The sequence below is a fragment of the Nerophis ophidion genome, linkage group LG02, assembly GCF_033978795.1.
Source record: "Nerophis ophidion isolate RoL-2023_Sa linkage group LG02, RoL_Noph_v1.0, whole genome shotgun sequence".
Taxonomy (NCBI): domain Eukaryota; kingdom Metazoa; phylum Chordata; class Actinopteri; order Syngnathiformes; family Syngnathidae; genus Nerophis; species Nerophis ophidion.
In genome coordinates this window covers 84791754-84816753 of record NC_084612.1, presented here as the reverse complement: position 1 = coordinate 84816753, position 25000 = coordinate 84791754, and the positions used below count along the sequence as shown (strand labels likewise).

At 42.7% G+C, this 25000-nt stretch overlaps 1 protein-coding gene across 1 annotated transcript in view; it reads right to left on the bottom strand.

The window, feature by feature from the left end:
* Positions 1-25000, bottom strand: part of cep89 (centrosomal protein 89) — a 124833-nt gene that overhangs the window by 85622 nt on the left and 14211 nt on the right. Inside the window, exons 8-13 of the mRNA XM_061892622.1 lie at positions 24918-25000; positions 18180-18263; positions 17984-18087; positions 9540-9655; positions 8913-9093; positions 6572-6739 (exon numbers count right to left, since the gene is read on the bottom strand). The exon at positions 24918-25000 is cut by the window's right edge and continues 48 nt beyond it. Coding sequence (XP_061748606.1) covers positions 6572-6739; positions 8913-9093; positions 9540-9655; positions 17984-18087; positions 18180-18263; positions 24918-25000 — 736 coding nt within the window. The remainder of the gene's footprint in view (positions 1-6571; positions 6740-8912; positions 9094-9539; positions 9656-17983; positions 18088-18179; positions 18264-24917) is intronic.

Here is a 25000-nt window from a genome sequence, read left to right as displayed (position 1 = left end):
ACGGAGATGAAAGAAGGCCGTTTTAGTAACGCTTTTAATGTGTGACTCAAAGGAGAGAGTTGGGTCGAAGATAATACCCAGATTTTTTACAGAGTCACCTTGTTTTATTATTTGGTTGTCAAATGTTAAAGTTGTATTATTAAATAGAGGTCGGTGTCTAGCAGGACCGATAATCAGCATTTCCGTTTTTTTGGCATTAAGTTGCAAAAGGTTAGCGGACATCCATTGTTTAATTTCATTAAGACACGCTTCCAGAGAGAGGTGGTGGACAACGAGCAGAAAAGGGTGGTGGTGATAGCCAACGGAGATGCTGGAATGCTACTATAGAAGCTCTCCTAGAGAAAGGGGACGCCAACATCAGGAAGAAGGAACATGAGAAACTTGAGAAGTACCAAGGGTTGAAAGAGCAGCTGGAATGGATGTGGAAAGTCAAGGCTATCGTAGTCCCCGTGGTAGTGGGGTGCTCGGAGCAGTAACCCCCAACCTGGGAGACTGGCTCCATCAGATCCCAGGAACAACATCTGAAGCCTCAGTCCAGAAGAGCGCAGTCCTAGGAACAGCCAAAATACTGCGCAGAACTATCAAACTCACAGGTCTCTGGTAGAGGACCCGAGCTTGAGGATGACACAGATACCTTGACCAAATTTTCCAGCCTAATGCGGCCCTTAAGTCCAAAAGTGTGGACACCCTTGATTTAGAGCAGGGGTCGGCAACCTTTACCACTCAAAGAGCAAAATAAAGAAAACTGGGAGCCACAAGACTCTTTTGAAATTTAAAATGAAATAACACAGCGTACAAAGTATTTTTTGCTTTGTGCTATGTATTAACCAGGGGTCTCAGAGACCCGGCCCGCACCTTAATATGAAAATCTAATATTAGTGCGGCCCGCGAGTTTTATTTGAATGCCGCTTGACAAAATCACATTTGCCAACATTCTCAATTTTTCCGGGAGACTACCGAGTTTCAGAGCAACCATTCTCTCGATTGTCTGCTGGTTTTCACCCAAACAACAATAATAAGGGCGTGATATGATAACAATGCGTTTAGCGCCCTCTACAACCCTAACAAACAGCTTACCAGCCCATTCACATGTTGTATGAGGCTTCTGCAGACACACATAAGCGACTGCAAGGCATACTTGCTAAACAGCCATACAGGTCACACTGAGGGTTGTGATATAAACATTAGCACTCTTACTAATATGTGCCACACTGTGAAACCACACCAAACAAGAATAACAAACACATTTCGGGAGAACATCTGCACTGTAACACAACAGAACAAATACCCAGAATCCCATGTATCCCGAACTCTGAACTCTCCGGGCTACATTATACACCCCCACCCCGCCCCCCCAACCGACGCACAGAGGAGGGGTGAGGGGTGTTCCGGGAATTCCCCCTTTTCCAGGAAATTCTTATTCAAATGAATGGACGCATTCATACTTTTACAATGCCCAGAATTCTTAAAATTTTGCACCACTTTTTGACCGATTCGGACCTTTCAACCCTACACTACTCTTCCGATATAAACATTAGCACTCTTACTAATATGCGCCACACTGTGAAACCACACCAAACAAGAATAACAAACACATTTCGGGAGAACATCCGCACTGTAACACAACATAAACACAACAGAACAAATACCCAGAATCCCATGTATCCCGAACTCTGAACTCTTCCGGGCTACATTATACACCCCCACCCCGCCCCCCCAACCGACGCACGGAGGAGGGGTGGGGGGTGTTCCGGGAATTCCCACTTTTCCATGAAATTCCTATTCAAATGAATGGACGCATTCATACTTTTACAATGCCCATAATTCTTAAAATTTTGCACCACTTTTTGACCGATTCGGACCTTTCAACCCTACACTACTCTTCCGATATAAACATTAGCACTCTTACTAATATGCGCCACACTGTGAAACTACACCAAACAAGAATAACAAACACATTTCGGGAGAACATCCGCACTGTAACACAACATAAACACAACAGAAAAAATACCCAGAATCCCATGTATCCCGAACTCTGAACTCTTCCGGGCTACATTATACACCCCCGCTAGCACCATACCCCCCGCCCCCCCAACCGACGCACAGAGGAGGGGTGGGGGGTGTTCCGGGAATTCCCACTTTTCCATGAAATTCCTATTCAAATGAATGGACGCATTCATACTTTTACAATGCCCAGAATTCTTAAAATTTTGCACCACTTTTTGACCGATTCGGACCTTTCAACCCTACACTACTCTTCCGATATAAACATTAGCACTCTTACTAATATGCGCCACACTGTGAAACTACACCAAACAAGAATAAAAAACACATTTCGGGAGAACATCCGCACTGTAACACAACATAAACACAACAGAACAAATACCCAGAATCCCATGCATCCCGAACCCTGAACTCTTCCGGGCTACATTATACACCCCCACCCCGCCCCCCCAGCCGACGCACGGAGGAGGGGTGGGGGGTGTTCCGGGAATTCCCACTTTTCCATGAAATTCCTATTCAAATGAATGGACGCATTCATACTTTTACAATGCCCATAATTCTTAAAATTTTGCACCACTTTTTGACCGATTCGGACCTTTCAACCCTACACTACTCTTCCGATATAAACATTAGCACTCTTACTAATATGCGCCACACTGTGAAACTACACCAAACAAGAATAAAAAACACATTTCGGGAGAACATCCGCACTGTAACACAACATAAACACAACAGAACAAATACCCAGAATCCCATGTATCCCGAACTATGAACTCTTCCGGGCTACATTATACACCCCCGCTAGCACCAAACCCCCCGCCCCCCCAACCGATGCACGGAGGAGGGGTGGGGGGTGTTCCGGGAATTCCCACTTTTCCATGAAATTCCTATTCAAATGAATGGACGCATTCATACTTTTACAATGCCCAGAATTCTTAAAATTTTGCACCACTTTTTGACTGATTCGGACCTTTCAACCCTACACTACTCTTCCGATATAAACATTAGCACTCTTACTAATATGCACCACACTGTGAAACTACACCAAACAAGAATAAAAAACACATTTCGGGAGAACATCCGCACTGTAACACAACATAAACACAACAGAACAAATACCCAGAATCCCATGTATCCCGAACTCTGAACTCTTCCGGGCTACATTATACACCCCCACCCCGCCCCCCCAGCCGACGCACGGAGGAGGGGTGGGGGGTGTTCCGGGAATTCCCACTTTTCCATGAAATTCCTATTCAAATGAATGGACGCATTCATACTTTTACAATGCCCATAATTCTTAAAATTTTGCACCACTTTTTGACCGATTCGGACCTTTCAACCCTACACTACTCTTCCGATATAAACATTAGCACTCTTACTAATATGCGCCATACTGTGAAACCACACCAAACAAGAATAACAAACACATTTCGGGAGAACATCCGCACTGTAACACAACATAAACACAACAGAAAAAATACCCAGAATCCCATGTATCCCGAACTCTGGACTCTTCCGGGCTACATTATACACCCCCGCTAGCACCAAACCCCATCCCCCCAACCGAGGCACGGAGGAGGGGTGGGGGGTGTTCCGGGAATTCCCACTTTTCCAGGAAATTCCCATTCAAATGAATGGACGCATTCATACTTTTACAATGCCCAGAATTCTTAAAATTTTGCACCACTTTTTGACCGATTCGGACCTTTCAACCCTACACTACTCTTCCAATATATCCATCAATCTATTTTCCACCGCTTGTCCGTTTTGGGGTTGCTGGAGCCTATCTCAGCTGCATTTGGGTGGTCGGCGGGGTACACCCTTGACAAGTCGCCACCTCATCGCAGTCATCCGATATATATCGAACACAAAACATAAATGATAAATGGGTTGTCCTTTATAGCGCTTTTCTACCTTCAAGGTACTCAAAGCGCTTTGACACTACTTCCACATTCACACACACATTCACACACTGATGGAGGGAGCTGCCATGCAAGGCGCTAACCAGCACCCATCAGGAGCAAGAGTGAAGTGTCTTGCTCAGGACACAACGGACGTGACGAGGTTGGGTCTAGGTGGGGATTGAACCAGGGACCCTCGGGTTGCGCACGACCACTCTCACACCGCGCCACGCCGTCCCTAACATGTTTTCCCTTCCCCCCAAATGTCCTTCCTTTGAAAATAAATGGGCATTATACAAAGATCTTCATGTGCCACATTTCTCAACCGATTTGAAGCGTTCCAACATCCACACCCTCCACTCACCCTGGACCTTCAAGTATTTCACTTCCACTCAAGTGTATCGGTGGTCCGCCACATCGGGCATTCACACGCAATTCTGACCAGGAGTTGGAAATTAGAGTTGTTTTGGATTGTTAATATAAACACAAGTTGATCCATCACCATCTTGTTATGTTTGTTTGATGTCCAGTACTGTGTAGTGAAGTGAATTATATTTATATAGCGCTGTTTTTGTCGAGACTCAAAGCGCTTTAAATAGAGAAAGCCATTATCTACCAATTGAAGCTAGAGTGTGGGTGGCACTGGGAGCATGTCTTGCCCAAGGACACAGCGGCAGTGACTAGGATGGCGGAAATGGGACTGGAACTGCTTCAAGTTGAGGGCACGGCCGCCCCAAAGAACTTGTTATTGTGCTCAAAGTGGATAAAACCTTCACTAAAATATGGACCTTTGTCGAGGCTGGAACCAATTATTGGTATTGACATTGTTTCTTATGAAGGAGTTTGCTTCACTCTTTTCCATTTATGTTCAGTAGAAGCATTTAAATCTCACCTTAAAACTCATCTGTATACTCTAACCTTTAAATAGACCTTTTTAGACCAGTTGATCTGCCGCTTCTTTTCTTTCTCCTATGTCCCCCCCTCCCTTGTGGTCCGGTCCGATGACCATGGATGAAGTACTGGCTGTCCAGAGTCGGGACCCAGGATGGACCGCTCGCCTGTGTATCGGTTGGGGACATCTCTACGCTGCTGATCCGCCTCCGCTTGAGATGGTTTCCTGTGGACTGGACCCTCGCGGCTGTGTTGGAGCCACTATGGATTGAACTTTCACAGTATCATGTTAGACCCGCTCGACATCCATTGCTTTGGGTCCCCTAGAGGGGGGGGTTGCCCACATTTGAGGTCCTCTCCAAGGTTTCTCATAGTCAGCATTGTCACTGGCGTCCCACTGGATGTGAATTCTCCCTGCCCACTGGGTGTGAGTTTTCCTTGCCCTTTTGTGGGTTCTTCCGAGGATGTGGTAGTCGTAATGATTTGCGCAGCCCTTTGAGACATTTGTGATTTGGGGCTATATAAATAAACATTGATTGATTGATCTTCATGTGCCACATTTCTCAACCGATTTGAAGCGTTCCAACATCCACACCCTCCACTCACCTGGGACCTTCAAGTATTTCACTTCCACTCAAGTGTATCGGTGGTCCGCCACATCGGGCATTCACGCGCAATTCTGACCGGGAGTTGGAAATTAGAGTTGTTTTGGATTGTTAATATAAACACAAGTTGATCCATCACCCTCTTGTTATGTTTGTTTGATGTCCAGTAATGTGTAGTGAAGTGAATTATATTTATATAGCGCTGTTTTTGTCGAGACTCAAAGCGCTTTAAATAGAGAAAGCCATTATCTACCAATTGAAGCTAGAGTGTGGGTGGCACTGGGAGCATGTCTTGCCCAAGGACACAGCGGCAGTGACTAGGATGGCGGAAATGGGACTGGAACTGCTTCAAGTTGCGGGCACGGCCGCCCCAAAGAACTTGTTATTGTGCTCAAAGTGTATAAAACCTTCACTAAAATATGGACCTTTGTCGAGGCTGGAACCAATTATTGGTATTGACATTGTTTCTTATGAAGGAGTTTGCTTCACTCTTTTCCATTTATGTTCAGTAGAAGCATTTAAGTCACACCTTAAAACTCATCTGTATACTCTAGCCTTTAAATAGACCTTTTTAGACCAGTTGATCTGCCGCTTCTTTTCTTTCTCCTATGTCCTCCCCTCCCTTGTGGTCCGATGACCATGGATGAAGTACTGGCTGTCCAGAGTTGAGACCCAGGATGGACCGCTCGCCTGTATCGGTTGGGGACATCTCTACGCTGCTGGTCCGCCTCCGCTTGAGATGGTTTCCTGAGGACGGGACTCTCGCTGCTGTCTTGGATCCGCTTTGAACTGAACTCTCGCGGCTGTTTTGGAGCCACTATGGATTGAACTTTCACAGTATCATGTTAGACCCGCTCGACATCCATTGCTTTCGGTCCCCTAGAGGGGGGGGGGTTGCCCACATTTGAGGTCCTCTCCAAGGTTTCTCATAGTCAACATTGTCACTGGCGTCCCACTGGATGTGAATTCTCCCTGCCCACTGGGTGTGAGTTTTCCTTGCCCTTTTGTGGGTTCTTCCGAGGATGTCGTAGTCGTAATGATTTGTGCAGTCCTTTGAGACATTTGTAATTTGGGGCTATATAAATAAACACTGATTGATTGATTGAGAGAGCAATTAGGTACATAAATGGAGGTTCCACTCGATGTGCTTGCTCCATGGACTCGTGGTACCTGTTGGCTTGTCTGCTCAGCTCCAGCTCCGCCTCCATTCTCTGCACGTCAGCCGTCAGCTTGCCGTTGGCCGCCAGAAGACTGCGGTTGTGCACCTGCAGGCCGGACGCTTGGAGGCGCACCTCCTCCATCTCCTCCATGTTCCTGTTCTGCTCCTGCTCCAGCTGCCTGGGGGCCCAGAGGACACGCGAGGGTAAAATGTCATCATCTTGACTGAAAACACAAGACCTGCATCTTTCTATTGACACTGGATGGGTGACACGGGTCAACATCAATAAAATAGTTGAGTATTCCTGGAGACTAAAGATGTGTTTGTACTTCCCCCTGCATCTGGAAAAAGTCCAATGATTAATTTGAGGAGAAGAAATCCTTGAAAAACACTTTTCTACCTCAATATAAAAACTGACCTCAAAAGTCAAACGCTGCACATTCATCATTGAGTACTTTGGAGGTATGGAGGAAAAGACGTTTCATAACGTAGGATGGCATGGAAACTCATTTAGATCTGCACCAAATTGTACAAACCCCCTTTCCGTATGAGTTGGGGAATTGTGTTAGATGTAAATATAAACAGAATACAATGATTTGCAAATCCTTTTCAAGCCATATTCAGTTGAATATGCTACAAAGACAACATATTGGATGTTCAAACTGATCAACCTTTTTTTTTGTGCAAATAATCATTAACTTTAGAATTTGATGCCAGCAACATGTGACAAAGAAGTTGGGAAAGGTGGCAATAAATACTGATAAAGTTGAGGAATGCTCATCAAACACTTATTTGGAACATCCTACAGATGTGCAGGCTAATTGGGAACAGGTGGGTGCCATGATTGGCTATAAAAGCAGCTTCCATGAAATCCTAATTAATTCACAAACAAGGATGGGGCGAGGGTCACCACTTTGTAAGCAAAAATTGTCGAACAGTTTTAGAACATTTCTCAACGAGCTATTGCAAGGAATTTAGGGATTTTACCATCTACAGTCTGTAAAATCATCAAAAGGTTCAGAGAATCTGGAGAAATCACTGTACGTAAGCGATGATATATTACGGACCTTTGATCTCTCAGGCGGTACTGCATCAAAAACCGACATCAGTGTGTGAAGGATATCACCACATGGGCTCAGGAACACTTCAGAAAACCACTGTCAGTAACTACAGTTGGTCGCTACATCTGTAAGTGCAAGTTAAAACTCTACCATGCAAAGCCAAACCCATTTATCAACAACATCCAGAAACGCCGCCGGCTTCGCTGGGCCCGAGCTCACCTAAGATGGACTGATGCAAAGTGGAAAAGTGTTCTGTGGTCTGACGAGTCCACATTTCAAATTATATTTGGAAACAGAAGACGTGGTGTCCTCCAGAACAAAGAGGAAAATAACCATTCGACTTGTTATAGGTGCAAAGTGTAAAAGCCAGCATGTGTGATGGTATGGGGGTGTATTAGTGCCCAAGGCATGGCTAACTTACACATCTGTGAAGGCACCATTAATGCTGAAAGGTACATACGGGTTTTGGAGCAACATATGTTGTCATCCAAGCAACGTTATCATGGACGCCCCTGCTTATTTCAGCAAGACAATGCCAAGCCACGTGTTACAACAGCGTAGCTTTGTACTAAAAGAGTGTGGGTACTTTCCTGGCCCGCCTGCAGTCCAGACCTGTCTCCCATTGGAAATGTGTGGCGCATTATGAAGCGTAAAATACAACAGCGGAGACCCCGCACTGTTGAACGACTGAAGCTCTACATAAAACAAGAATGGGAAAGAATTCCACTTTCAAAGCTTCAACAATTAGATGTAACACAGTGGTGAACATGCCCTTTCCCAACTACTTTTGGACGTGTGGCAGCCATGAAATTGTAAATTAATTATTATTTGCAAAAAAAAATAAAGTTTATGAGTTTGAACATCAAATATGTTGTCTTTGTAGCATATTCAACTGAATATGGCTTGAAAAGGATTTTCAAATCATTGTATTCCGTTTATATTTACATCTAACACGATTTCCCAACTCATATGGAAACGGGGTTTGTACTTCCCCCTGCATCTGGAAAAAGTCTAATGATTAATTTGAGGAGAATAAATCTTTAAAAACACTTTTCTACCTCAATATAAAAACTGACCTCAAAAGTCAAACGCTGCACATTCATCATTGAGTACTTTGGAGGTATGGAGAAAAAGACGTTTCATAACGTAGGCTGGCTTTGAAACTCATTTAGATCTGCACCAAATTGTAGATGCATGACATCTCATGAAAAACAAGCTGGAAATGCGGGCTAAAATGTAGCGGCTTGACCCTTGACCCCTGGCTGTAAAAGGTCATAACGACATGACGTACCGCCTGAGTCTCCCAGCAATGTTGCAGTGTTCCTCCCAGGCAACGGCGTCCTTGAGGAGGCCTTGCAGACGGAGCACCTCCTTCTTCTGGCTCTGCTCCTCCCTCCTGCTCCCGTCCAGCTCCTCCTGCAGACGCTGGTTCTCCGCCTCCATCAGCATCAGCTGCTTGGACACTTTGGACACTGCGGCAAGGGGAAAGAAATTAAAGAGAACGTGAATCCGTTTGTTTATAGAGCACATTTAAAAACAAGCCTCGTCGGAGGAATAAATACATAAAATATTACAATGTAATAAGCTGAAGGAATGCACTGATTCATATATTGGGGAAACAAAACAAGCACAAAGCAGACACATGGCATCAATCAATCAATGTGTACTTATATAGCCCTAAATCACTAATCTAATTTCAGTAGGCCTTTAAATTAACGTTTTATGGTTTTTACATTAATTATTGTTATTAATCATAACTATTTGAATACACTGTATTTTAACACACAAATGTTTGAACCAACATGATTGTCAGGGATATTTGATGTAAAAAATAATGTAGTTGCCAAAAAACTTCCTTCAGTGAGAAGGACACAAATGAAGCTCCGTAGGCTGTGGGTGGGATGAGGGGCCGGCGTACCTTCAGCCAGGTGTTTGCTGTGCTGGTCCTTGGTCTTAACTTGCAGCGCCTCCAGCTGTTGGCTCAGGAACTGATTCTCCTGCAAGACCAGCAGGGCCTGCTGCTGCACTTGAAGGCTGCGGACAGAGACCATGTCCACTTATGCTCTGTGGCCATCTTTTCAAAGATAAAGATAAAGATGTCCTCATGTGTAATGTTTAAATGTTTTTCTATTTTTTCGGACTACAATGTGCAATAATGTGATATGTATGTGTGTATATATATTCATATGCATGCAGATATGCATCTGTGTGGATATATATACATATACATCTGTCATCTCTATCTTTGTTTTTTTTTTTACTATTTATACTACCATATTGTATATGCACCTTAGGAGGAGCTGCTCCAATTTCGTTGTTCTTTGAACCTGTTCATTGCAATAATGACAATAAAACTCTATTCTATTCTATAACTGACATGTGCAGTACTTTTTCTAAGTGATGTAATGATTTCACTTTTTTTAATGTAAAAATTGAAATAAATATCTGCTTGTCTTGTGATTTTAAAGCAATTTATCCATCAAATTGTAAAAATGACAAAATACATATTTTTTTGTGTTTTTTAATTGCATTTTACTGTAAATTTAAAAAACTATTTTTTTTTAAATGGTAAAATGTATTTAAAAGCAGAGGTGGGTAGTAACGCGCTATATTTACTTGAGTAACTTTTGGGATAAAATGTACTTCTACAAGTAGTTTTTATGCAACAAACTTTTAGTCATCATTGTCACCGACGTCCCACTGGGTCATTATTGTCACCGATGTCCCACTGGGTGTGAGTTTTCCTTGCCCTTATGTGGGCCTACCGAGGATGTCGTGGTGGTTTGTGCAGCCCTTTGAGACACTAGTGATTTAGGGCTATATAAGTAAACATTGATTGATTGATTGATTGACTTTTACTTTTATAGAGAAGAAACACTATTTTTACTCCGTTCCATTTATCTACATTAAGCTCGCTACTTTTTTTTATCGATCTAATGTTTGTTTTGGTTAATGACAGAGCTTCAAAGTAGAATCCAGGCATGCCTGCGTTTCACCAATCACATGCAGTCACTGGTGACGTTGGACCAATCAAACATGACCGTGATACGTAAAACCCGACTTAAACAAGTTGAAAAACTTATTGGGGTGTTACCATTTAGTGGGCAATTGTAGGGAATATGTACTGTACAATCTAATAATACAAGTTTCAATCAATCAATCAATCAAAAGTGTAAAGGAAAAAAGACACTTTTTATTTCAACCGTACTTCCCGTCAAAAGCCTAAAGACTGATCGCACAGTTCCTGTCTTCACAATAAAAGCGCCGCTCCATCGCGCCTGCGTTAACAAAATAAGAGTCTCCAAAAGCCAGCGCAAACAAGCTAGCAAGCTACGGAGTTTGCCGCCAATGTAATTCTTGTAAAGTGTATATGGAAGCTGGACAAATAAGATGCCAAAAACCAACGACTTTCATGTGGTATTAGACAGAAAAGAGGAACTTTTTATCTCCTCCATTTGAAAACGTGCACGTCTGATTCCAATCAATGCAAGTCATCAGAATCAGGTAATACACCAACTTATATTCTTGTCTTCATGAAAGATAGGAATCTATATGTTAAACATCACTCAATCAATCAATGTTTACTTATATAGCCCTAAATCACTAGTGTCTCAAAGGGCGGCACAAACCACCACGACATCCTCGGTAGGCCCACATAAGGGCAAGGAAAACTCACACCCAGTGGGACATCGGTGACAATAATGACCCAGTGGGACGTCGGTGACAATAATGACTATGAGAACCTTAGAGAGGAGGAAAGCAATGGATGTCGAGCGGGTCTAACATGATACTGTGAAAGTTCAATCCACAATGGATCCAACACAGTCGCGAGAGTCCAGTCCAAAGCGGATCCAACACAGCAGCGAGAGTCCCGTTCACAGCGGAGCCAGCAGGAAACCATCCCAAGCGGAGGCTGATCAGCAGCGCAGAGATGTCCCCATCCGATACACAGGCAAGCAGTACATGGCCACCGGATCGGACCGGACCCCCTCCACAAGGGAGAGTGGGACATAGAAGAAAAAGAAAAGAAACGGCAGATCAACTGGTCTAAAAAGGGAGTTTATTTAAAGGCTAGAGTATACAAATGAGTTTTAAGGTGAGACTTAAATGCTTCTACTGAGGTGGCATCTCGAACTGTTACCGGGAGGGCATTCCAGAGTACTGGAGCCCCAACGGAAAACGCTCTATAGCCCGCAGACTTTTTTTGGGCTTTGGGAATCACTAACAAGCCGGAGTCCTTTGAACGCAGATTTCTTGCCGGGACATATGGTACAATACAATCGGCAAGATAGGATGGAGCTAGACCGTGTAGTATTTTATACGTAAGTAGTAAAACCTTAAAGTCACATCTTAAGTGCACAGGAAGCCAGTGCAGGTGAGCCAGTATAGGTATATATGTATATAAAGGTATATACAGTATAGGTATATATGTATGTATATATGTATATAAAGGTATATACAGTACAGGCGTAATATGATCAAACTTTCTTGTTCTTGTCAAAAGTCTAGCAGCCGCATTTTGTACCAACTGTAATCTTTTAATGCTAGACATGGGGAGACCCGAAAATAATACGTTACAGTAATCGAGGCGAGACGTAACAAACGCATGGATAATGATCTCAGCGTCTTTAGTGGACAGAATGGAGCGAATTTTAGCGATATTACGGAGATGAAAGAAGGCCGTTTTAGTAACGCTTTTAATGTGTGCCTCAAAGGAGAGAGTTGGGTCGAAGATAATACCCAGATTCTTTACCGTGTCGCCTTGTTTAATTGTTTGGTTGTCAAATGTTAGAGTTGTATTATTAAATAGAGTTTGGTGTCTAGCAGGACCGATAATCAGCATTTCCGTTTTTTTGGCGTTGAGTTGCAAAAAGTTAGCGGACATCCATTGTTTAATTTCATTAAGACACGCCTCCAGCTGACTACAGTCCGGCGTGTTGGTCAGCTTTAGGGGCATGTAGAGTTGGGTGTCATCAGCATAACAGTGAAAGCTAACACCGTATTTGCGTATGATGTCACCTAGCGGCAGCATGTAGATGCTGAAGAGTGCAGGGCCAAGGACCGAACCCTGGGGAACTCCACACGTTACCTTAACGTAGTCCGAGGTCACATTGTTATAGGAGACACACTGCATCCTATCAGTAAGATAAGAGTTAAACCAAGACAGGGCTAAGTCTGACATACCAATTCGTGTTTTGATACGTTCTAATAAAATATTGTGATCGACGGCATCGAAAGCAGCGCTAAGATGGAGGAGCAGCAACATAGATGACGCATCAGAATCCATCGTTAGCAATAGATCATTAGTCATTTTTGCGAGGGCTGTCTCCGTCGAGTGATTTGCCCTGAAACCGGATTGAAAGGTTTCACATAGATTGTTAGACGCTAAGTGTTCATTTAACTGCTCCGCAACAATTTTTTCAAGGATTTTTGAAATAAAGGGAAGGTGAGACACCGGTCGGTAGTTTACCATGAGGTCAGGATCGAGGTTAGGTCTTTTAAGAAGAGGATGAATAACCACTTTTTTGAATGCTAGGGGAACAGTGCCCGAGGAAAGTGATAAGTTTATAATATTTAGCACTGATGGACCTAATAATACAAAGAGCTCCTTGATCAGTTTCCCAGGAAGAGGGTCAAGTAAGCATGTTGTCTGTTTTATTCCATTTACACGTTGTAACAATTCCTCTAATGTTATTTCCTCAAAACGAGAGAAACTATTTTGGAGGGCAGTATCCGCCGTATATACAATCGTGTCAGTGTTAATAGAACCCCGTTGTAGCTGGGACGCATTGTCTTTAATCTCCTTTCTAATGACTTCAATTTTCTTACTAAAGAATTGCATAAAGTCATCAGCTGAGTGGGTGGAGCTACTGGAAGGAGTCCCTTGTAGGGTTAGCGATGCTACTGTACTAAACAAAAATTTAGGATCGTTTTTATTACGGTGGATGAGATTTGAGTAATAATTAGCTTTAGCTAAGGTAAGCATGCGTTTATAAGTTATTAAACCATCACTCCATGCTTGATGGTGCACCTCAAGTTTAGTCGTGCGCCATTTGCGTTCCAGCTTTCTACATAATAATTTCTGAGCTCTAGTTTCTTCTGTAAACCACGGGGTGCGCTTTTTTGGAGCCTTTTTTAACTTTAGCGGTGCTATGTTATCAATGGTTTCGCGCAGGGTGTCGTTAAAGTTGTTAGTGAGGTTATCAATAGAGTCCACATACTTTGGGAATGGTGCCATTACCGAGGGCAGTAGGTCAGCAAGAGTTGTCGTTGTGGCAGCATTAATGTTGCGGCTGCTATAGCAGTTATTATTATTATTAGTTTGACGAACATGCGTCTGAACCTCGAATTTTATAAGGTAATGATCGGACAATACTTTAGTATACGGGAGTATCGTAACTTTGGAGACGGTGATACCCCTGACAAGCACTAGGTCTATCGTATTACCGTTGCGATGCGTGGGTTAATTTATTATTTGTGTGAGACCACAGCTATCAATTACAGTCTGGAGCGCTACGCACGGTGGGTCCGATGGGGTATTCATATGGATATTAAAGTCCCCCATTATGATTATATTATCGGCGTGTGTCACTAGATCAGCAACGAACTCTGAGAATTCATTGATAAAGTCCGAATAGGGCCCTGGGGGGCGGTAGATAACAGCCAGGTATAGAGGCAGCGGTGTGACAGACTTCATAGTAAGCACCTCAAACGATTTATATTTATTATTTATGTTAGGACTAAGGTTAAAGTTTTCGTTGTATATTAGTGCGACCCCCCCACCCCTTTTAAGCGGACGGGCAATATGCGCATGTGTAAAGTTAGGAGGACATGCCTCATTTAGCGCAAAAAAGTCGTTTGGTTTAAGCCAGGTTTCGCTGAGAACGATGACGTTAAGATTGTTGTCTCTGATAATATCATTAACTAACAACGTTTTGGGAGACAATGATCTTATGTTTAAAAAACCTATATTATATGTAGTGGGCTGTTTTAGGGAGTTTTTGATCAAATTATCCGTAGTAGCAATATTAATAATGTTGTGTTTATTATGCCCAGTGCATTTAGTATAGTTACGACCATATCTAACATGCTTGTATATTCATTAAAACACCTTCAACATGTCAACAAAAACGGCAAAATAAATAAATATAAATTATACACTGTATATGTATATATATATATATATATATATATATATATATATATATATATATATATATGATGTCTCTGTGTATAAATGATTTGTGTGTGTATGTATATATGAGGTAGATCACCTCGACTTGGTCATTTACTAAGTAATTGATAAACGTTGAAAAACTTATTGGGGTGTTACCATTTAGTGGTCAATTGTAGGGAATATGTACTGTACTGTGCAATCTACTAATAAAAATTTTAATCAATCAATCAAATCAATGAATGCCTAGTGAGGCTATGGTGCTGTTAAGTTATTGTGGCTCAATGTGCCATTTTTTTAATTTTGTTTTAATGTACTATTATTTGATATATATTATTTTTTTAGTTGCTTAAGAGATATTCCTGGCTCTGAATTTGCTCATTGCTATTTTTATGTTTTTGTGCATTATTTGTTGCCGTAATCGGGTTACTCATCAGTTACTCAGTACTTGAGTAGTTTTTTCACAACATACTTTTTACTTTTACTCAAGTAAATATTTGGATGACTACTCCTTACTTTTACTTCAGTAATACATCTCTAAAGTAACAGTACTCTTACTTGAGTACAATTTCTGGCTACTCTACCCACCTCTATTTATAAGTATTTTTTAGCAGCAAATGTCATTTATGCGAGCTGCACGATTTAAAGAAAAGGGGGGGGATTAAATAAGTGTAAACTTCTTCTCACTCCTTTTCAAAAACCGCTATGTCCATCCATCCTTTTTCTACCGCTTAGGGCGGCATAGCTCGGTTGGTAGAGTGGCCGTGCCAGCAACTTGAGAGTTGCAGGTTCGATTCCCGCTTGTGCCATCCTAGTTACTGCCGTTGTGTCCTTGGGCAAGACACTTTACCCACCTGCTCCCAGTGCCACCCACACTGGTATAAATGTAACTTAGATATTGGGCGTCACTTTGTAAAGCGCTTTGAGTCACTTGAGAAAAGCGCTATATAAATATAATTCACAAAATTCACGCTTATTCCCTTTGGGGTCGCTGGTGCCTATCTCAGCTACAATCGGGCGGAAGGCGGGGTACACCCTGGACAAGTCGCCACCTCATCGCAGATGTAAAAAAAAACAAAAAAACTAAGAAAATCCAATGTTTTTTTGTTTTCGTTTTTTATTCGAGATGCTACCTCAGTAGAAGCATTTAAGTCTCATCTTAAAACTCATCTGTATACTCTAGCCTTAAATAGACCTCCTTTTTAGACCAGTTGATCTGCCGCTTCTTTTCTTTCTCCTATGTCCCCCCCTCCCTTGTGGAGGGGGTCCGGTCCGATGACCATGGATGAAGTACTGACTGTCCAGAGTCGAGACCCAGGATGGACCGCTCGTCGGGACCCAGGATGGACCGCTCGCCTGTATCGGTTGGGGACATCTCTACGCTGCTGATCCGCTTGAGATGGTTTCCTGTGGACGGGACTCTCACTGCTGTCTTGGAGCCACTATGGATTGAACTTTCACAGTATCATGTTAGACCCGCTCGACATCCATTGCTTTCGGTCCCCTAGAGGGAGGGGGTTGCCCACATCTGAGGTCCTCTCCAAGGTTTCTCATAGTCAGCATTGTCACTGGCGTCCCACTGAATGTGAATTCTCCCTGCCCACTGGGTGTGAGTTTTCCTTGCCCTTTTGTGGGTTCTTCCGAGGATGTTGTAGTCGTAATGATTTGTGCAGTCCTTTGAGACATTTGTGATTTGGGGCTATATAAATAAACATTGATTGATTGATTGATTCTCCATTGTTTTTATCTTGTTATCATGGCTGTTAAGGCTATGGCACTGTTTTGGATCAGGCATGCTCTTGTATTTTTGCATATTTGAAATAAAAATATATCAATCAATCAATGCGAGCAATTATCAACCTGTGATTAACCCTGATTAATCACAGTTCCTGTAAATATAATCACTTGACAGCACTGATAATAAATCAGATACACAGTCCTTACATTAATGGTTGTTACAAGCGGCCCTCTGCGATGTGGCCCTCAATGAACACCAGTCCTACACAGTTCTTTTTTCCCCGATATTAGATTATCATAGAGCAGGGGTGCCCATTACGTCGATCGCGAGCTACCAGTCGGCCGCGGGGGGTGTGTCAGTCGATCACCAGCCAGGCTTTAAAAAAAAATAGACCTAAAAATGAGTGATCATCAATCTTCACCAAGACGTCACTTAAATGACATTCACGGTACCGGAGGGTCTTGTGAGATGACGCTGGCTGCTGCAAGATCATTATTATGAAAATATGACCGAGAGGAAGGCGAGAAACACTTTTTATTTCAACAGACTCTCGCGCCGTACCTTCCGTCAAAACTCTAAAGGCCAACTGCACATTTCCTATCTTCACAATAAAAGCCCTGCTTCATGCTGCCTGCGCTAACTAAATACAGAGTCTCGGAAAGCTGGCGTGCACAAGCGATCCCTCAGAAAGCTGGCGTGCACGTCACTTGTGCACGCCAGCTTTCCGAGACTCTTATTTTGTTAGCGCAGGCAGCATGAAGCAGGGCTTTTATTGTGAAGATAGGAAATGTGCAGTCGGCCTTTAGAGTTCTGACGGAAGGGACGGCGCGAAAGTCTGTTGAAATAAAAAGTGTTTCTCGCCTTCCTCTCTGTCATTTTTTCATAATAATGAACTGGCAGCAGCCAGCGTCATCTCACAAGACCCTCGGGTGCCGTGAATGTCAATCAAGCAAGCTACGGAATTTGCCGCCAATGTTTTTCTTGTAAAGTGTATGGAAGCTGGATGAATTAGATGCCAAAAACCAACCACTTTCATGTGGTATTGTACAGAAAGGACAACTTTTTTTCTCCTCCATTTGAAAATGTGGGCGTTATCATCATTACTGTCTGATTCCAATCAATGCAAGTCATCAGAATCAGGTAATACACCAACTTATATTCTTGTCTTTGTGAAAGAAAGACATCTATATGTGTTACACATGCTTGTATTATCACTAAACACATTTAACTTGTTTACAAAAATGTATCTTCCATAAATAAATAAATATAAATGATATATATAAATGAGGTAGATCCCCTCGAGTTGGTCAATTGAAAAGTAGCTCGCCTGCAGAAAAAGTGTGGGCCCCCCTGTCATAGAGGTTATCATAGTTCATAAACTCTCTCATCTACCACAGTATTTCTCAACATATTGTTTGTGTTCCATCCTCCTCTCAGTCTACCGTCTTACCGGTCGTCCGGGCTCATCCCTACGGTCTTGGCAAGTTCCCCGTGAAGTCTCTTGTTTTCTTCGGCCACTTCGTCCACGTGCGCTCTCAGGCGCTTCACCTCATCCTGTGAGGACAAAGAAACGTGACCATATTCCTGCTATCCACGAGAATACACATCGACGTTACTGCAATAATCTCCCGCGGAGGCCCATTTACCTCCGTGGTGTGCAGCAGTGCATCCTTCTCCTTCAACCTGTCCTCATAGGCAGAGGCGCGGGGTGGGAAAGGCTTCGAGTCCGCCTGGCAAGAAGACACGAGGACAGCTTTCACAAGTCATCCAATCCAATTCACTGTATTCTCTTTAATCACACTATTGATTGCACAACTGTTTCCGGAGAGCTGCACATGAAGAGAAACGTTTCAAATAATACAAGTAAAAAACTAATCAATGAAATACAAAAGCCAAAAGTAGTGAAGTCGTCATGTTGTGTAAATGTGAAATAAAAAGAGAATACAATGATTTGCTAATCCTTTTCCACTTATATTCAATTGAATAGACTGCAAAGACAAGATATTTCATGTTCACACTGAGAAACTTGGTTATTTTTAGCTCATTTGGAATTTGATGCCTGCAACATGCTTAAAAAAGCTGGCACAAGTGGCAAAAAAGACTGAGAAAGTTGAGGAATGCTCATCAAAGACTTATTTGGAACATCCCACAGGTGTGCAGGCTAATTGGGAACAGGTGGGTGCCATGATTGGCTATAAAAGCAGCTTCCAGGAAATGCTCGGTCATCCTCTCCAAGGTTCTCATAGTCATTTTTGTCACCGACGTCCCACTGGGTGCGAGTTTTCCTTGCCCTTATGTGGGCCTACCGAGGATGTGGTAGTGGTTTGTGTAGTGGTTTGTGCAGCCCTTTGAGACACTAGTGATTTAGGGCTATATAAGTAAACATTGATTGATTGATTGATTCACAAGCAAGGACGGGGCGAGGGTCACCACTTTTTGTTTAAGAACAACATTTCTCAACCAGCTGTTGTGAGGAATTTAGGGATTTTCTCAGCTATGCTCCGTAATATCATCCAAAGGTTCAGAGAATCTGGAGAAATGACTGACCGTAAGTAGTAAGTCTGAAAACCAACATTGAATCAATCCCTCCGGCGGTACAGCATCAAAAAGCAACATCAGTGTGTAAAGGATATCACCACATGGGCTCAGGGACACTTCAGAAAACCACTGTCAGTAACTAAAGTTTCTCGCTACATCAGTATTTTAAGTTAAAAACTCTACTATGCAAAGCAAAAGCCATTTATCAACAACACCCAGAAACGCTGCCAGCTTTGCTGGGCCACAGCTCATCTAAGAAGGACTGATGCTAAGTGTAAAAGTGTTTTGTTTCAACATTTCAAATTGTTTTTGGAAACTGTGGATGTTGTGTCCTCCGGTAAAAAGATGGAAAGTACCATCCGGATTGTTCTCTGCGCAAAGTGTAAAAGGCAGCATGTGTGATGGTATGGAGGTGTATTAGTGCCCAAGGCATGGGTAACTTACACATCTGTGAAGGCATCATTAATGCTGAATGGTACATACAGGTTTTGGAGCAACGTGTTGTTAACCAAGCATTGTTATCATCGACGCCCCTGCTTATTTTAGCAAGACAATGCTAAACCACGGGTTGCAACAGCGTGGCTTCATAGTAAAACAGTATGGGTACTTTCCTGGCCCGCCTGCAGTCCAGACTTGTCTAAAATTGAAAATGTGTGGTGCAATATGAAGGCTAAAATAGCAAAACGGAGACTGTTGAACAACTTAAACTGTACGGTTTAGCTCGGTTGGTAGAGTGGCCGTGTCAGCAACTTGAGGGTTGCAGGTTCGATTCCCGCTTGTGCCATCCTAGTTACTGCCGTTGTGTCCTTGGGCAAGACACTTTACCCACCTGCTCCCAGTGCCACCCACACTGCTTTAAATGTAACTTAGATATTGGGTTTCACTATGTAAAGCGCTTTGAGTCACTAGAGAAAAAGCGCTATATAAATATAATTCACTTCACTTCACTACATCAAGCAAGAACGAGAAAGAATTCCGACAGCGTGCAGGTCAAAAGGTGTCTGATGCTTAAGAAAAGGCATTGAAGCTTAGGGAAGACTACGCAGAACTAAACTAAAACCAAAACCAAACTAAAAGTCAACTGGCTGCAGAGTAAACAAAAACAGAATGCTGGACGACAGCAAAGACTTACAGCGTGCGGAGCAGAGATAACGTCTACAAAGTACATCCGTACATGACATGATAATCAATGTCTACACAAAGAAGGATAACAACAACTGAAATATTCCCGATTGCCAAAACAAAGCAGGGGCGGGGAATAGCGCTCAGGGAAGACATGAAACTGCAATAATAAAACACCAACAAAAGAGGAAATGCCACCAAAATAGTAGCAAGACAAGGAGTAAAAAACCTCCAAATAAGTCAGGACGCGATGTGCCAGTTGGTGACAGTACTTTGAGACGAGAGCTATATTGACGCATGCTTGGTTATGCTTTAAATTCATATCAAACACTTGCGAGAATGACTTTGAGGCGGTATGGCTCAGTTGGTAGAGTGGCTGTGCCAGCAACTCGAGGGTTCCAGGTTCGATCCCCGCTTCTGCCATCCTATTCACTGCCGTTGTGTCCTGGGGCAAGACACTCTACCCACCTGCTCCCAGTGCCACACACACTGCTTTAAATGTCACTTAGATATTGCCTTTCACTATGTAAAGTGATTTGAGTCACTAGAGAAAAGAGCTATATAAATATAATTCTCTTCACTTTTTAATGTCAATATCGGCTGATATAGATGACAAAGTCTTATTACCAGGGTGTCCAAAAAGGGATTTTTGCAGACCAAAGTCTTGTTGGCCCACAACAAATAGTCTGAAAAAAACTGAAGACATAATGTAATGAGAAAAAAACTGCCATTTTGATAATAATAACCAATAATAACACAATTTGTAACTTACAACACAAAACTGACAAAAAACTAAAAATATCAAAATGTCCCCTGCATATTTTTGTATGAATTTGTAAACACTTTGTATTACATTTTTAGTTACAACCCCCGTTTCCATATGAGTTGGGAAATTTTTGCAAATAATAATTAACTTAGAATTTCATGGCTGCAACATGTGCCATAGTAGTTGGGAAAGGGCATGTTCACCACTGTGTTACATCACCTTTTCTTTTAACAACACTCAATAAACGTTTGGGAACTGAGGAAACTAATTGTTGAAGCTTTGAAAGTGGAATTCTTTCCCATTCTTGTTTTATGTAGAGCTTCAGTCCTTCAACAGTCCGGGGTCTCCGCTGTCGTATTTTACGCTTCATAATGTGCCACACATTTTCCATGGGAGACAAGTCTGGACTGCAGGCGGGCCAGGAAAGTACCCAAACTTTTTTTTTACGAAGCCACGCTGTTGTAACACGTGCTGAATGTGGCTTGGCATTGTCTTGCTGAAATAAGCAGGGGCGTCCATGAAAAAGACGGCGCTTAGATGGCAGCATATGTTGTTCCAAAACCTGTATGTACCTTTCAGCATTAATGGTGCCTTCACAGATGTGTAAGTTACCCATGCCTTGGGCACTAATGCACCCCCATACCATCACACATGCTGGCTTTTACACTTTGCGTCGAAAACAGTCTATATCACAGGTATCAAACTCTGGCCCGCCGTGTAATTTCATTTGGTCCTTGAGGCAATATCCAATTAACATTAGAGCTGGCCCGCCGGTGTTATACAGCAGTGTCGCTGTAACACCGCATTCACCGATTTCCCGGGAGACTCTCAAATTTCAGTGCCCCTCCCAAAAATCTCCCGGTGCAACCATTCTCCCGGATTCCACCCGAACAACAATATTGGGGGTGTGCCTTAAAGGCACTGCCTTTAGCGTCCCCTACAACCTGTCGTCAAGTCTGTTGCTCCTCCTCACAAACAGCGTGTCGACCCAGTCACGTAATATATGTGGCTTCTACACACATGTGAGTAAATGCAAGGCATACTTGATCAACAGCATACAGGTCACACTGAAGGTGGCCATGTAAACAACTTTAACAGTGTTACAAATATGCGCCACACTGTGAACCCACACCAAACAAGAATGACCAACACATTTCGGGAGAACATCCGCACCGTAACACAACATAAACACAATAGAACCAATACCCAGAACCCCTTGCAGCACTAACTCTCCCAGACCGCTACAATATACACCCCCTCCCCGCTACTAACAAACCCCACCCCCCTAACCCCACCCACCTGAGCCCCGACATTAACTGAGCAGTAAAAAGGCCTGAATGGTTGATTTATTCATTATTTTATTTTCAAATGAATTAGCCTCTGGAAAAAATTAATGTTAATATTTACCTCAGAAGGCTGCAAATACAAAAGAGGAATTCAATTTTTTTTTTAATTTGATTTGATATCCATCCATCCATTTTCTACCGCTTATTCCCTTTTGGGGTCACGGGGGGCGCTGGCGCCTATCTCAGCTACAATCGGGCAGAAGGCGGGGTACACCCTGGACAAGTTGCCACCTCATCCCAGTGATTTGATATGTCATTGTTATTTTTTAATTATTATTATTATTATTATTTGGAACTCAATTTTGCATGAAACTATAAAGTTATATAAGCCTTGCTTGTTCAATATTCAATGAAAAACTTGTTTGGGTCCCTATTAAAAGATTAATTTGTTCAACCTCGACCCACGGCTTTGTTCAGTTTTAAATTTTGGCCCACTCTGTATTTGAGTTTGACACCCCTGGTCTAGATGGCTCGCTTCCCCTTTGGTCTGGATGACACAATGTCGAATATTTCCAAAAGCAATTTGAAATGTGGACTCGTCAGACCACAGAACACTTTTCCACTTTGCATCAGTCCATCTTAGATGATCTCGCGCCCAGAAAAGCCGGCCGCATTTCTGGATGTTGTTGATAAATGGCTTTCGCTTTGCATGGTAGAGCTTTAACTTGCACTTACAGATGTAGCGATCAACTGTATTTAGTGATAGTGGTTTTCTGAAGTGTTCCTGAGCCCATGTGGCGATATCCTTTAGAGATTGATGACTGTTTTTGATACAGTGCCGTCCGAGGGATCGAAGGTCACGGTCATTCAATGTTGGTTTCCGGCCATGCCGCTTACGTGGAGTGATTTCTCCAGATTCTCTGAACCTTTTGATGATATTATGGAGCGTAGATGTTGAAATCCCTAAATTTCTTGCAATTGCACTTTGAGAAAGGTTGTTCTTAAACTGTTTGACTATTTGCTCACACAGTTGTGGACAAAGGGGTGTACCTCGCCCCATCCTTTCTTGTGAAAGACTGAGCCTTTTTTGGGAAGCTGTTTTTATACCCAATCATGGCACCCACCTGTTCCCAATTAGCCTGCACACCTGTGGGATGTTCCAAATAAGGGTTTGATGAGCATTCCTCAACTTTATCAGTCTTTATTGCCACCTTTCCCAACTTCTTTGTCACGTGTTGCTGGCATCAAATTATAAAGTTAATGATTATTTGCAACAACAAAAAAAAGTTTATGAGTTTGAACATGAAATATGTTGTCTTTGTAGCATATTCAACTGAATATGGCTTGAAAAGGATTTGCAAATCATTGTATTCTGTTTATATTTACATCTAACACCATTTCCCAACTCATATGGAAACGGGGTTTGTACTTTCTCACTACATTACATCACTTTGCTCTTTTTTCTTTCTTGACAACATGCTGTGGGCTTCCAAAACTGCACCCCTCAACTAAAGTACCAGAATGGATATCTCCTCATTTGAGAATCCACATAGGAGCACAAAGAAGTGATATTTCAGAAGGGATCTGCACATCACTACTTCTGGCATTGGATGTGAGGCACAAGTGTGCGACATACCGCCGCTTTAGTGAGGCCGTTGCAAAGTGGCGGCGATGAGAGCGGGACATCCAGGTGTGAGGCCGCCATGATGAGAAGCGCCACAGGCAGGAAGACGGACGTGTGGAATACACACCAATTAGTATGTTACTGAGGCTAATTAGCATAAAATTGCATGAACATGTATATTTAACGTAAATCCTGAAAGAGTCTGATGCAGAGGACTAAAACACTGAACAAAACTCTCTCCAAGGGCTGGGTGTTGGAGCACTGGTCGGGAATCGAACGCAGGAAAGCAGCAGCGTGTACCACTACACAGTTTCCTCCCCTCTTGTGCAAAGTAGCAGCTGACAAGATATGAATGTACTGTCGGTGGATTTTACCTTTTTTAAATGTTTATTATTGTAGCAAAAGGATTTTTAAAGTTAAGGGTTTTGGGGATTTCTAACTGTTGTGAGGGCACCAAAGGGAGCGGCGCATACAGCACAGTTCAGCTTGTAGTTGTTTGGAAATGTGCCTCACGACACAAACTTTTCCACTTAAGAACCCGGTTCAAGAACCAAAAAGGTTCCTAAATCGAGGTTGCAAATTGTAAAAATGTATCAGGACTTCACAGTAGTTAACAGTATTTCTTCACAGTAAAATAATTTGATCAAAATGTACTGTATATGGTGACTGCATTCAGCAAAAATGCTAGCGTAAAACGTTAGCATGCAGCTGCAAGGATGATTAAATAAGAAAAGTTAACATAAACTCTCCTGAAGGAATCAATAAAGTACTATCCATCTATCTTCTAGGATGGCACCAGGTGCATGTTTTTGGAAGTGGGAGGAAGCCGGAGTACCCGGAGGGAACCCACGCATTCACGGGGAGGACATGCAAACCCCACACAGAAAGATCCCGAGCCTGGATTTGAACCCAGGACTGCAGGATCTCCGTATTGTGAGGCAGACGCACTAACCCCTCTGCCACCGTGAAGCCCATATTATATATTTATGTCAAATGTTATTCTATATGTCACAAATGTTATTATACATGTCATAAAAGTGGCATGTACCTCCTGCTTGGCGTGTGTGTGGCAGCGTGTCATCTCTGCATTGAGTTGATGAATGGTGCGTTTGAGGGCGTGGTTCTCATCCA